Genomic DNA, 12568 nt, shown 5'->3' on the forward strand with positions numbered 1-12568 from the left:
GATTTGATCTGTTGAACTGTCCAGTTGACACCCATATGCCACTCCCCTCTCGCTCATGGCTTTCTTTGGCTCTGTGAGAAATAAAGATTTTTTTAAAATTTTAAAACTGGGTTTGGATCATGGCACTTTCAGATACTTGGCATGTTCAGGGGCCAGATAGATCACGTTTCAAATTCGATTTGGGCTTGTCGAAAAACTTACGAAAAAATTATTTTCTGTTTGCTAATAAATTTCGCTAAAATTCATCAAATTGTTGGCATTTTGGGATTTGTGTAGAAAAAGAAAAGTTCAGAATCTTGCGAAGCACATATATATATATACAGATTATATGTATTTATTATATCGTTCACTGGCAGCTTTAGTAGAGCTTTCTATTTGCATTAAGCTAAGTTATCTCTGCCAACTTTTCCAACATTTTCAGCAAATTTTAATGAAAATTTTTGCAAATTTCTTTTTAATGAGCAATTTAGTCGCAGTCAAATTTATTTATTACAAGCGTTCAGCATGTAAGTGGCGAGAATGCAAGTGTATATATACACACACACTGTGTGTGTGCATGTGTGTGTGTGTGTGTGTAGCGCCGAGGCATAAAAATATATAAAGGAGGCCGTCGCGTCGCCACAACCAAAATAGATGCGGCCCCCAAAGCAAAACTTTAACGGCCTCTGCAACTTTTTATGGCAAATACAAGAAATAAAGCTCCAACACCGAGGGTAGCCGACTGCGCGATACGCGCTTGAAAGCCAGCCAAAGGCCTGGAACTAAGCTGGCCTCGATCAGGAAAAGTCACCAAAATTCATCCAGCCTTGGCCCATAATCCTCTAAGCAGAAAGCGAATATACTCTGCGGCACATGCCAACGAGGCGAAACGAGAGAAAGAAAACAAATGTTAAAGAACAAACAAATAATAATATAATAAAAAACATTTGCTGACATTGGGATTAGAAAGCGTTTTGACAAATCGTTGCTAAAGCCCCGGAAAATGTGATTTTGGCACTTAACAGATGCGTCATTTATTTGTAGATCGCTTCAGATCTCCGATCTCAGAGGCAAACATGAAAGGAAAACCACTTTCAATGTAAGTACGCATATATATATATATTTTAAATGATTATAAATAAATAAATACAAATACATTTATGTTCGGTATGAGACGATACGATACGATACGATACGATAAGAAAAAAAAACATATATATATAGAATAGAGAATAAACGAACAAGAGCTGCGATCGGCATGGGCTCTAGGCCTGCTCAGCAGCAGCTGCCGCTGCCGCTGCCGCCGCACCGTCTCCTGCTGCAGCGGCTGGATCCTCGGCAACGGCTAGCGCGGCGAGCAGCTTATCGGCCTCGGCTGCCTTCTGCTCCAGGTCGGCCAGCTCCTGTTGCTTCTTGGCCAGCTCCTGCTGCTTCTTGGCGCGTCGCTCCTCCTCCTTGTGCAGCTGCTGCTCCAGCTGGGCGCGCAGCAGCGAGTCGCCCAGCCCGAGCTGGTCCATGATCTGTGTGATGTCGCGACTGTAGCGCAGGCGCGTGCTGGACACCAGCTCCTCGTTGCAGTCCTCGCGGCCCTGGGCGAGGCGCGCCAGCACCGACATCTTGGCATCGATCACCACATAGTTGCTGCTCGGTATGAAGCTGTCGCTCTTCTCGTTCAGATAGTGCACCAGGGTGCGCAGCGAATTCGAATTGACCTTGGCGTTGATGGCGCCGCTGGCGAAGTCCTGCGACTTCATCATCTGGGCGTGCGTCGACTTCTGCTTGCACACCAAACAGTTCCAATTGGGATGCGGCAGCCCGGTTATCTCCGGCACCACCAGCCCGCTGCAGTTGGTGTCCCGGCAGTACAGGCCCGATATGAAGGAGCCCTTCTCCTGCAAGACCAGATCAAAGACAACAAAGATCAGTGTGAGCATTATCTGCGTTTAATCATATATACAAATATTTGGCATTCCTTCGCAGCAGATGTGCTAAAAATACGCCACAGATATAGCTAAGACATAGATATAGATATAGATATATATGTATGTACGCCTATGTCTGTGTGCGTCCGCCTCTATGCAGATCGTAAATAATGTGACACATAAAAAACATGATGCTTAATAAGAGATCGCATGGAACAGATCGCCGCCAGATTGACAGAGATCCGTACGCCTTCGGAGAGCTTTAGTCGGATCGTGCTCCTTGCGCCAAGGTTGGCCACGTCATCGTTCTGCTCTTCGAATCCAATTTGTTCGCTTCGAGGTCTCCGAATATTTGCGCTAATTAGCCAACCATAAATTTCGGCGAAAAGTACGACAGTAATAAATTACTGAATAAGTCCCAGTGAGTTATGGACTTCCAAATAACCCGAAAACTATCAACAGTTATATGGCCATAGGGATTATCGAAATTATCATCTACCAGCTGATATCCGAAGCGTAGTCATTAGCCAATTAGTTGTAGCTCATAATCAGCCCAAGTCATATCTATGCCATAGACGTCGCATAGCTCAGGACGGGCCATTGTAATACCCGCACTGTAGTATTGATGCTAGCTCTAAAATTAGTTATTTATTATCATGGTCATAGAAATGAATCATTTTTGAATTCCAAATAATGGAAAGAGTATGGATAGCTATAATAGTTTTGATATAGATCAAAGACATATTATCTAACAGTTTATATTGATATTAATAATGTTTATATATCTTATATATTATATATATTTATATATATTATATATATTTATATATCTTATATATTATATGAGGCTTATGTACTTCAGTTATATATCTATAGAGCTCAAGAATTAGCCATGTAAAAGCTAACATCCAAAATGTATAATTTAAGCTAACTCAAAAATTAGTTATATATCATATTCAGCTTAAATCATTTGCTATATATCTGACCAAGGAATTTTAGACTTCAAATAACTCAGTTATCCATATACATTTATACGTCTATCTATAGCTGTTATTGAGGTCAAATATCAGTTATCTTTGTTAAGCAGTTCGTTACATTGCAATATATTAAGATATTTTCGAAAAAAAAAGTATTTATTATTGAATGAAAAGGTTATTAAATATATTTAAATTCTTTATTAAATTCTTATAGAATTCCTTGTTCTTATTCAAATTAATTTTAGTATTAAAAATTAAATTCTAATACTAAACGCCATCATATGTATAGCTAGATTTATGTCTCTCCAGCAGAACTCTCTTGGACAGTTTCAATATTAATACAAAATGCCCATCTACAGACTTCTATAGAAATCATAAATGAACTGAATAACCCAACTTTTGATAGCTCTGGATATTGCTGACAAATTTAGTAAAGGATTTTACAAAGTTTTTTTTCTTTTAACATTTTTTTGTGTCAAATCTGTTTGCGCCCAAAAAGTTCAGTGAACCACATGAACTTGAGTTTCTGCTCAGCTCCGGCCCCAGCATGAAAGGCCTGCGGCCCCCGTCCCATAGACAGCTGAGGGCGAAAGACTTTAGCAACTATTTCAGGCACTTGATGAGATATTCAAAGGCATTAAATTGCTTTTATAATTGCTCACTAAATTGTAAGTGAGTCTGGCTGGGCCTCTAGACAGTGGCAACGGCAACGACAACGTCTTCATGACTAGCGACATGTATGCGCTCTATGGCCATGGCCAAGAAAAGCTATTTATCCAATATGTGAATCAACTATATATACATATATATATACATATATAATGTGTGTATAGCTGCGCATGAAATATGCCAATAAAAAATTTAAAAGTCATAAAACGCGCGACAACCACTGTCACCGCAGCTGAACGGCGATTCAGGCGGGCAGCTGGAAGGGAAATTGGAATTCTTGGCGAGTATTTTCGATGCTGTAGATCAGCGAGAAATCAAAATCAAAATCAGCATGAAAACCATTTGCCAACGGATGCGGATATACGTAGTGGATACGCACAGGCGCTTCAGATGCGCCTAGGTTAGACAATCGCCAGCAAACAGTTCCATAGATCTATAGATCCGCAGATCTATAGATACGCAGATACAAATAGATGTGTGCAGGCGTGCGAAATGCTAGAAATATTCGGGCAAATTAAAAGCTTTTTGGAATTTACATATTTATTTGTGATTTAATTGAATTGCTTTCGCTGTTAAAAATAAACACATCGAGTTTCGTTCTGCTCTTGTTATTATTATTATTATTGTTGTTGTTGTTGTTGGCGTTGTTGGCTTTTCAGTTTGTTTTTCCTATACCCTGCATTTATGGCAACAGCGAGTGCGGCATATTGAAGTTCGAGCTCAGTCCGACTGAACCGAGTCGAGTCATAGCTAAAGCAGTTTCTCAAGTCGATGCCTGAAACTGTACGGCAAAAGTTTCTTTGCTGTCATATTTCCCCTATGAAATGAGACGTTGAACACTCTATGAGCTTAGTTGCATTAATTTTAGAATACTGTTCCATTACTGCGCTTAGAGAAATTAAAAACATTTCAATTGTTTAACCAGGCGTATACTTGATATTATTGGCATATTAAAGAAATAGCAATAATAATAAATAGCTGTGCTTGAAAAAACTTACAAAAATTATAAAAAAATTTAAAAAATTATAAAAAATGTTTCTATCTTGTAGCTAAATAATTTTTGTATATAACAAAATTTATTTCATGCAAATCGATGTTTTCGTTGAGGAGATATAACTGCTCGAACTTTCGAAATATTTCAAGCCTATTCAGTTGTACGGCGCTGTATCTAGCCCAGGCTCTTGGCAGAGGTGTCTCTCTGAAAGAGTTGAACTGCAACTCTGTAGACTATGCAGAGCGAAGCTGCTGTTCCTGCAGAGTCAAGCTACAGCTGTAGCTAAAGATCTATGCAGTTTAAGTCGATATCAATTGGTCAACTGAGCCTGACTATGGCTCCAGCGCTGAGCACTGCGGCATGGCTCACTCAGTGCATATCTATATCTGAGTGTTAACACTCGTGCAGGGCATCTGGGCAGTCGGTCATGCTGCGAGCACAGCGCACACTTACTTATATTTTGATTTGTATTGTGTTGCTTGTTTGTTGGCATTGTTTGCATGGCGTGGCGCGTTTTGCTGCTTGCCACTTGTTGCGCCTGGAAGCTGGTCAAATTTATGGCCCAGCCAGCGAAAACAGAAACAAGCACAACAAAAGCAAAGCCAACAAGAAGAAGAAGCAGCAGAACAAGACTAAGAACAACAACAACTAGACAACAGCCAGAATGGCGCTGTTGCCTGCAAAAATGTGTGTGTTTAATCGCTTTCGGATGGCTGTGGATGGGCACAGGAAATCCTTAATGTACATTCGCCACTGTTTGCTTCGGCCGGAAAAGGCGAAAAGAAAAACATAGCAGCAGTTTTGCATTTTCCTACGACTTTTCTCAGCGTAAATAGATCATTCCAAGTGACATGCCCATCCCCTGGCCGGGACTTCGCCTGTTTACAGACAACAAGTCAGGAAATAAAAATACTTGATTTATATGTGGAAACATATGTGCGTCTAGATATATATATATAAATATATATATTGCTATAGACCTTATAGAGTACAGTTTGGCTAGCTCATATTTCAAAAGTAATTATTAAGTTATTGATTTATTGAGCGAGCAGCGAAAACTCTATTTAGTCTGCCTTCTCTACGCTTTTCTATATATGCAGAAAACTTTAGCATGTTCTTAAGTTTTTTATATTTCTTATATGCCATCGCTCTATTTAGTCTCCTATCTGAAATATTAGATATTGATATTCATCTTAGGTGGTAGAACTTAGTCTGTGTTTCTGATGTTATAGAACTATTTTAGATTGCTTTTCAGTTCTTGTGATATTTTCTATATTATCAGAAATACTTGAGCTTAGTTTTTCAAGTTTTCCAACATTTCTGATATGATATCGAAGTCAGTGTCATAGAGGAGACTCAATTTGGTCTGAGTTCTTCAAGTTTTGTAGCATTCTGATATTGAAATCACTGGCAACTGGAATATTAAGACTAAACTTATCTTTGATACTCTTTTCCATAATATTAGAATGTGATTATAGAAGCACTTGAAGGCCTTTAGTCTGGCTTTTTTAAATATTTCTTATATTTTGCAATTTGTTTCACAGAAAACCTTTGGTCGGTTTTTTTTCTGATATTTTCGACACACAAAATTTCGTCTTTTAGTTGTTTTACTCATATTCTTATATTTTTGCTATAGAAATCAGTATTACATAGAGTACATTATTCTGATTTTTTTTCGGTTCTTCTTATATTTCTTCTATTATCGAATTCAGTTTCAACACGAAGACTTTGTCTTTTTAGCTGCTTTTGTTTTTTCTTTAAGCTTTTTCTTTCTTGTATAGTAATATAAAAACTTAAGTAATATTTTCTATATGAATCAAAAGTGCTCAAATTATAGAAAAAATTTACTTTGTAATAGAATTTGATAGAATTTATGTTTTGTGGAATTTTATGCAACGCTTGAACAAAATTTTAGGCATTTATATAAAATAATGAAGAATATGTAAAGTATTAATTATTTTTTAATAATGTTAAATATTTTTTAAAATATTTTTTTAAAATACTTTAATAAAATATATATATTTTTTTTAAGTACTGACTATTTTTATAAAGCATTAAATATTTTTTTAAATATGTTTTTAAAATATTTTTTTTAAACATTTTTTCACGTTTTTATTAATATTTTTTTAAAAATATTTTTAACATTTTTTTACTAATCTTTTTTCGAAACACATTATGGAGCATGTTAAAAGTAAAATTTAAGTATATTGAAATTTTCAGCTCTGATTTCAAAGGTTTTGCGGAATAAGTAAACACGACATGTGCCCAGCACTTGTAGAATTCGCGAATAAATGCAGAAACGCAATCTGTTCGAATATCAAATACACTTGTCGAAGACTGGAGTCAGCTGCGACTAGCGATATATATATATATGACTTATCTGACTAACAAATTTGCATTCAATATTTCTCCAAGTTATTGTTTCGCTTATGACACAGATGGCAACGACAGTTTAGAGTCCGTTTAGAGTCAGTTTAATAGTTAATTTAATAATAATTCAATGTGAATATGATTATTAAATACAATAGATGTCTGCTTTTGTCTGGTAAGGGTATAGAGACGATAACTCACACGTGTGTGTGCGTGTGTGTTGCTGTGTGTACTCGCATGTGGTCGAACAAGTAGTTTATACAGCTGCTCGATCAGTCAACACCTTCGACTGTAAATTGTGCCTGCTCGGCGTTGTGTATTTCGCGTTGAAATTGCAAATCGTTGGCCACTCAATCAAGTCGAGACGCCGAGCGAACACAAATTGCAGCTGCAATTTCGGTTCAACTAAAAAGCCAACTCAACAAATTAATCGGAAATTCTAAAAAAAAATCTGAACAATTCAGGCAATCCGCAATGAATATTCGAATAATTTGATCGATTACAGATTTGAGACAAAAAAAACTTGTCAATTGGCAGTAAATTTGGAGAAAGAAGAAATTTTAGCCACATTGATAGATTGGCTCAATCCTGATGCATTAGCTTCTGCAATTTAAGTTCTGCTCAGAAAACCCAATTCGATCTTAGACTTAGTCGTTATACAAGTTTGAAGCTCCCATTTATCAGTAGTCAGTCGATCAGTCAGTCGATAAACCAGTTGATTAGTCAGTCGATAAGCCAGTCGATCAGTCAGTCGATCAGTCAGTCGATCAGTCAGTCGATAAGCCAATCGCTCACTCACTCGATCAGTTCGATAAGTCAGTCGATCAGTTAGCCGATCAGTAAGTCGATCAGTTACTCGATTAATCAGTATAAACCCAGTCAAGTTTCTCTTAACATCGATCCACATTGATCGCAGCTCAACTTACCGTAGAGTCCAAGCAGCGTGGACACTTGCACGTGAAGCCCTTCTTCATCTTGAGGAACAGATGTCGCGCTATGTTGCCCGTAAAGAGCTTCGTATAGGTGGTGGTGATCTCCTCGCCCTCGGCAATGTCGACGGCGGCACGCACGATCATGTTGTTGGTCTTCTCCTCAAAGGTGTAATACGAGTTGGGAATGCAATCGTGATTCATGACGGCGAACAGCGGATAGAGCGCGCGATAGTTGAACTCCTGATTGTCGGTGGTGCGATCTGTTGTCTTGTCGAAGCCATTCGTTCTCAGCACCGCCACGGTGCGATTCATGATCTCCACGATCTTCTTGTCGGTGGGGAAGTTCTTAAAGCACTTGGCCGCATTGCGCACCTCGGTGCGATGATTGTTATCCAGATTCGCCTGCAGGCAATAGATCAGATCGCGCTGATCTTTGCTCAAGTTGATGGCACGCGCCACGCACAGCAGCCGTATGATCACTGAATTGGCCACATCCGGCTCGTTGGAGCCCCACGATTTGAACATATCGCAATCGGTCTTGTGCTGCTTCTTTTTGGCGCACAGACTGCAGACGGGCAGGCCGCAGCCCTGGCGGCACATGAAGCGCGTATCGGGCAGCATCTTGAAGCAGACGCTGCACGCATTCAGCGTATCCTCCTCGTGGGCAGCCAGGCCGATCAGCAGTGGGCTATCCTGGAAGATGATCTCGCCGCGCTTCAGCTGACGCGTGGCCATTACGCCGCGGCCGGCTATCTTTGAGACGCCCACCTCCCAGGCTGGATCCTTGTCCTTGAACGGCGCCAGATGCAGATCCAGCAGCTCCGAGGTGCGTTTCGGGCAGATCATTCTCACTAGTCAAACACTTCCAATACCAGCTGCAACTGCGTTCAACCACAAAATCTCACGAATGCCACCAAACAAAAATGAAAAAAGTTGCCAAAAGTCCAAATGCTTTGCTTGCTTCTCGATCTGAATCTGAATCGGAATCGGAATTTCAAACTGAATTTTCAATTTCTCTTTAAATTTCAATTTTTTCAAAAATAATTTTTATTTTGTATTTAGTTTCAACACTCGATTATATTCTTCGATTTGTTGCCACTTGCCACGAGTTTCACGGCTGCCGTTCGCAAACTGTCGCCGTTTTCCAGCCTTACATGATTTTTATGTGAAAAGTCGGAAAATATTTCGCGCGAAAATCCGAAAATTCGAAATTATCGTTTGGCATTTCGGCTTATGGCACGAGGCGAGTGCCGAGTCGGATCAGAGACGAGCCAACCCAACGGCAGCAGCAGCAGCAGCAGCAGCTCATTATGATAAACAGTAGATAATGTTCGTGATGAAAATGATGATGATGATGATGATGATGTTGATGATGATGATTTCTTGATAGCTGCCAATGTTGCTAGTCTAATGAAGCTACTTGCATTGACATGTGTAAAGCGATTTTGAATGGGACAGAGAGAGAGAGAGAGAGATGTAGAGAGATAGAGAGAGAATGAGATAGTGAGAGAGATACAGAGCGAGAGCTGGGAGAACGAGGAGCAGATATGAGTAGAACGAGACAGAGTGAGTGAGAGAAATCAAAAGAGAAATGTAAGGGAAAATACAGAGTGAGCCTGAGAGATAAAGAGAAAGTTAGAAATTCAGAGCTGAGGAAGGAAATAAAGAGAGAGAGAGGAACAGAGAGAGAGAGAGAGACATAGAGAGACAGAGAGAGACAGAGAGAGACAGAGAGAGAGAGAGAGAGACAGAGAGAGAGACAGAGAGAGACAGAGAGGTACAGAGAGAGACAGAGAGAGACAGAGAGAGAGAGAGAGGCAGAGAGAGAGAGAGAGGCAGAGAGAGAGAGAGACAGAGAGAGAGACAGAGAGAGGTACAGAGAGAGACAGAGAGAGGTACAGAGAGGTACAGAGAGACAGAGAGAGATACAGAGAGACAGAGAGAGCGAGAGAGAGAGAAAGACAGAGAGAGAGACACAGAGAGAGATACAGAGAGACAGAGAGAGATGCAACTATAAATCAGAAGTGGAACGACGCCAACGCCCACGCCCCAGTCAAAATGCTATTCTGCCCCTCTGCTATTGGGGGCATCGCCATTGGCGCCGTCACACTCAAGAGGTGAAACGGATTACAAGTGTTAAGCGCAAAAATCTGGCGGAAAAAAATATATATAATAAAATAACGGGGCGACAAGTTATAGCTGACAGCAACGGCTGCAGATGTCTATGGCTGGATGGATTGATGAATAAGCCATGGGCACGGGTCCCCAACAAATGCGAGCCCGAACCCCCTAACGGTTGAATGTCTGAAATGCGCTGGCAGTTGAATGGACGACCACACGGCTGTGTCTGTGCCTGTGCCTGTGCCCGTGCCCGAGGCATAGGGGCATAGATTTGTGCACTTCTGACAGCCCGCTGGAGGAGCGCCAAAAATGAATGGGCGATCGGAGTGGGAGCGCGGCGAGAGAGATGCAGAATACAGACTCGACAAGCTCAAATCATTTGACATTCTTGTTCCAATGTCCGTTGTCCCTGCACACTCGTGCCCGTACTTTGATGCGATCCGCAATTAATCGTCTCCGTCGACTGATCTGTGCACAATTACGGAGCGTATTGGACATGACAGCCACAGCCACGGGAGGAAGCAACAGCCGCCTCCAGCTGAGCAATTTATGGGGTTTACGACTCCCAGCAGCATACGGAAGGGATGCACATTGATCTGTCATGTAAATAATTTCCTAGTTTATCAAATTTGTGGATAAATATTATATATTTATAATATATATTATAGACTTGATAAACTTTAGGTGAGTGATTCCGGCTATATGTGCGATTTATAAAAGTATAAAAAAATCACCTAAAGCCGGCGACCCTTAAGATTAGCTAAATACGAAGAGCAATCTTTCCCCTTTCGGGTTAAATTTAATGCTTAATTAAAATAAATACAAATATATTAATAATACCCTAACAAAATCTTAATCTAAATCTTAAAGGTCCGCTGAGCACAATAAATAATGTTTTCAATTTGGAAGCAAATGGGAATTCCAATTGGAACTGTCTAATTAGAAATTTCTCTGAAACAACGAAGAACTCGAATTGATTTATTATTTTAAATACTAATTATATTTATATTTATAATATATGAACAACATTTCTTAATTAGTATAACCTACAAAGATCTGTGTTCATAAAAATAGTAGTAAAAAAAATAAACCAAATGAAAAAAGTACTTTTTACCTTGAAAAATGAGAAGTTGCTCACTTTATGTTAAAATAGAATTTAAAGAAGAGAATTACGAATTATTATCACTAAATTTATGAACACAGCTGTATGCCAATGGCTATATAGACACATGAGTGCTTAAGTTATATATGATATATATAGAAATATATTGTGCTTGACATCTTACATATATAGCTTATTAGCTCTCCTATTCGTTCACTCATTCAAGCCTAAGCTTTAGCGTATTTCATCTACCGCATTTCAAAAACCCAAAAGCCCAAAATTTTCAAAACAAATTTTAGTATTTACATATTTTTATATAATTGATGTGCACACACACACATATATATATATATATATATATATATATATATATATATATATATATATTTATTTATTTATATTATTTAAATGACACTATATTTTACTGCAGGTCTAGAAAAGATTATTGTACTTGATACAATTGGGTCAAGCGCTTATTAAATTGTTTATATGAAGCGCTGATAAGGCATCGGACTGATGCCATATAAATCGATTCCAGTTCGCTGTGCTTGGACTCAGTGTTGATTCGGCATTTGAAGTGAGCAATGTTTGTGGCAAAAGTTTTGTTGGTCTGTGCGGCTGTTGTGCTGGTCAGCGGCGCTCCGGATGGATTTGGTGCACCTCGGCAGATAACAGGCGACGGCTTAGAAAGATCGAAGGAGAAGCTGGAGCGCTCGCTTACTAAGCTGGCAGCTGGCGAAGGACCCGACTACCGGTAGAGATTTAACTGCCCAATGTGCTTGAGCCGCACACACAGCTAAAGTGACTTTCTTTGTCTCGATTTCTCAATAGGGTTTCGAGGATTTTGTCGGCTAGCGTTCAGGTCGTCGCTGGTACCTTGGAGCGATACAACGTGGAGCTGATCGATAGCAATCAGGAGACGAAAGTGTGCGATGTTGAAATCTGGGACAGATCGTGGCTGCCCAATGGCATTGAGGTGACCTTTAACTGCCCCAACGAGCCCAAACTGGTTAGGAATCACAGCGCCTGAGCAATGCTTACATACAAAATAAAGCTTACAAATCGTAGTAACTCAATCACAGCGGTTTCTCTTCACTCTGTTCACAAATCATAGACATCAGAGCGAAACACTGACAGTGGAGGTAGTAAATACTCTATCTACAAGCTGAGCACAGAGCAGAGTCTCTCAGATTTCAAACTAACTAAAGGCAAGGCTATGGAACCGCAGCGAGCTTGAGCTCGTTATACCTGGGCCACGCAGGTGGCAAGGCATTAGAATGACTTTTTAATAGATGTGCAATATTTGTAAAGGCAAAGAAAGGCCAGAAATATCAGTTTGCCTTTTAGTTATCATGGACAAGCAGCTGGCTTAAGCCAACAGCAATTGGGCCTGAGTAAAGTAGTTGAACTGCCTAAGTACTCTGTCTAAAGGCAGTAGCATCAAGGCTTGGCATAGTATTACATTAGAGCGCGGCTTCTGCTAGAGCGAGAGGAATCTTGGC

At 39.8% G+C, this 12568-nt stretch overlaps 2 protein-coding genes across 2 annotated transcripts; one reads left to right on the forward strand and one right to left on the reverse strand.

The window, feature by feature from the left end:
- Positions 1-1125: 1125 nt before the first annotated feature.
- LOC111603131 (SET domain-containing protein SmydA-8) lies at positions 1126-8983 on the reverse strand. The gene is made up of 2 exons (XM_023320605.2): positions 7838-8983; positions 1126-1871 (listed from the first exon to the last, which is right to left on the reverse strand). Exons 1-2 carry the CDS (start codon positions 8687-8689, stop codon positions 1245-1247), a joined length of 1479 nt encoding a protein of 492 aa, XP_023176373.2. The 5' UTR covers positions 8690-8983; the 3' UTR covers positions 1126-1244.
- A 2627-nt stretch (positions 8984-11610) lies between these two features.
- Positions 11611-12142, forward strand: LOC111603179 (sarcocystatin-A). Its single transcript, XM_023320662.2, has 2 exons — positions 11611-11820; positions 11898-12142. Exons 1-2 carry the CDS (start codon positions 11651-11653, stop codon positions 12094-12096), a joined length of 369 nt encoding a protein of 122 aa, XP_023176430.1. The 5' UTR covers positions 11611-11650; the 3' UTR covers positions 12097-12142.
- Positions 12143-12568: the final 426 nt, after the last annotated feature.

The sequence above is a fragment of the Drosophila hydei genome, unplaced genomic scaffold (genome assembly GCF_003285905.1).
Source record: "Drosophila hydei strain 15085-1641.00,03,60 unplaced genomic scaffold, DhydRS2 tig00000211-arrow-pilon, whole genome shotgun sequence".
Lineage (NCBI taxonomy): Eukaryota > Metazoa > Arthropoda > Insecta > Diptera > Drosophilidae > Drosophila > Drosophila hydei.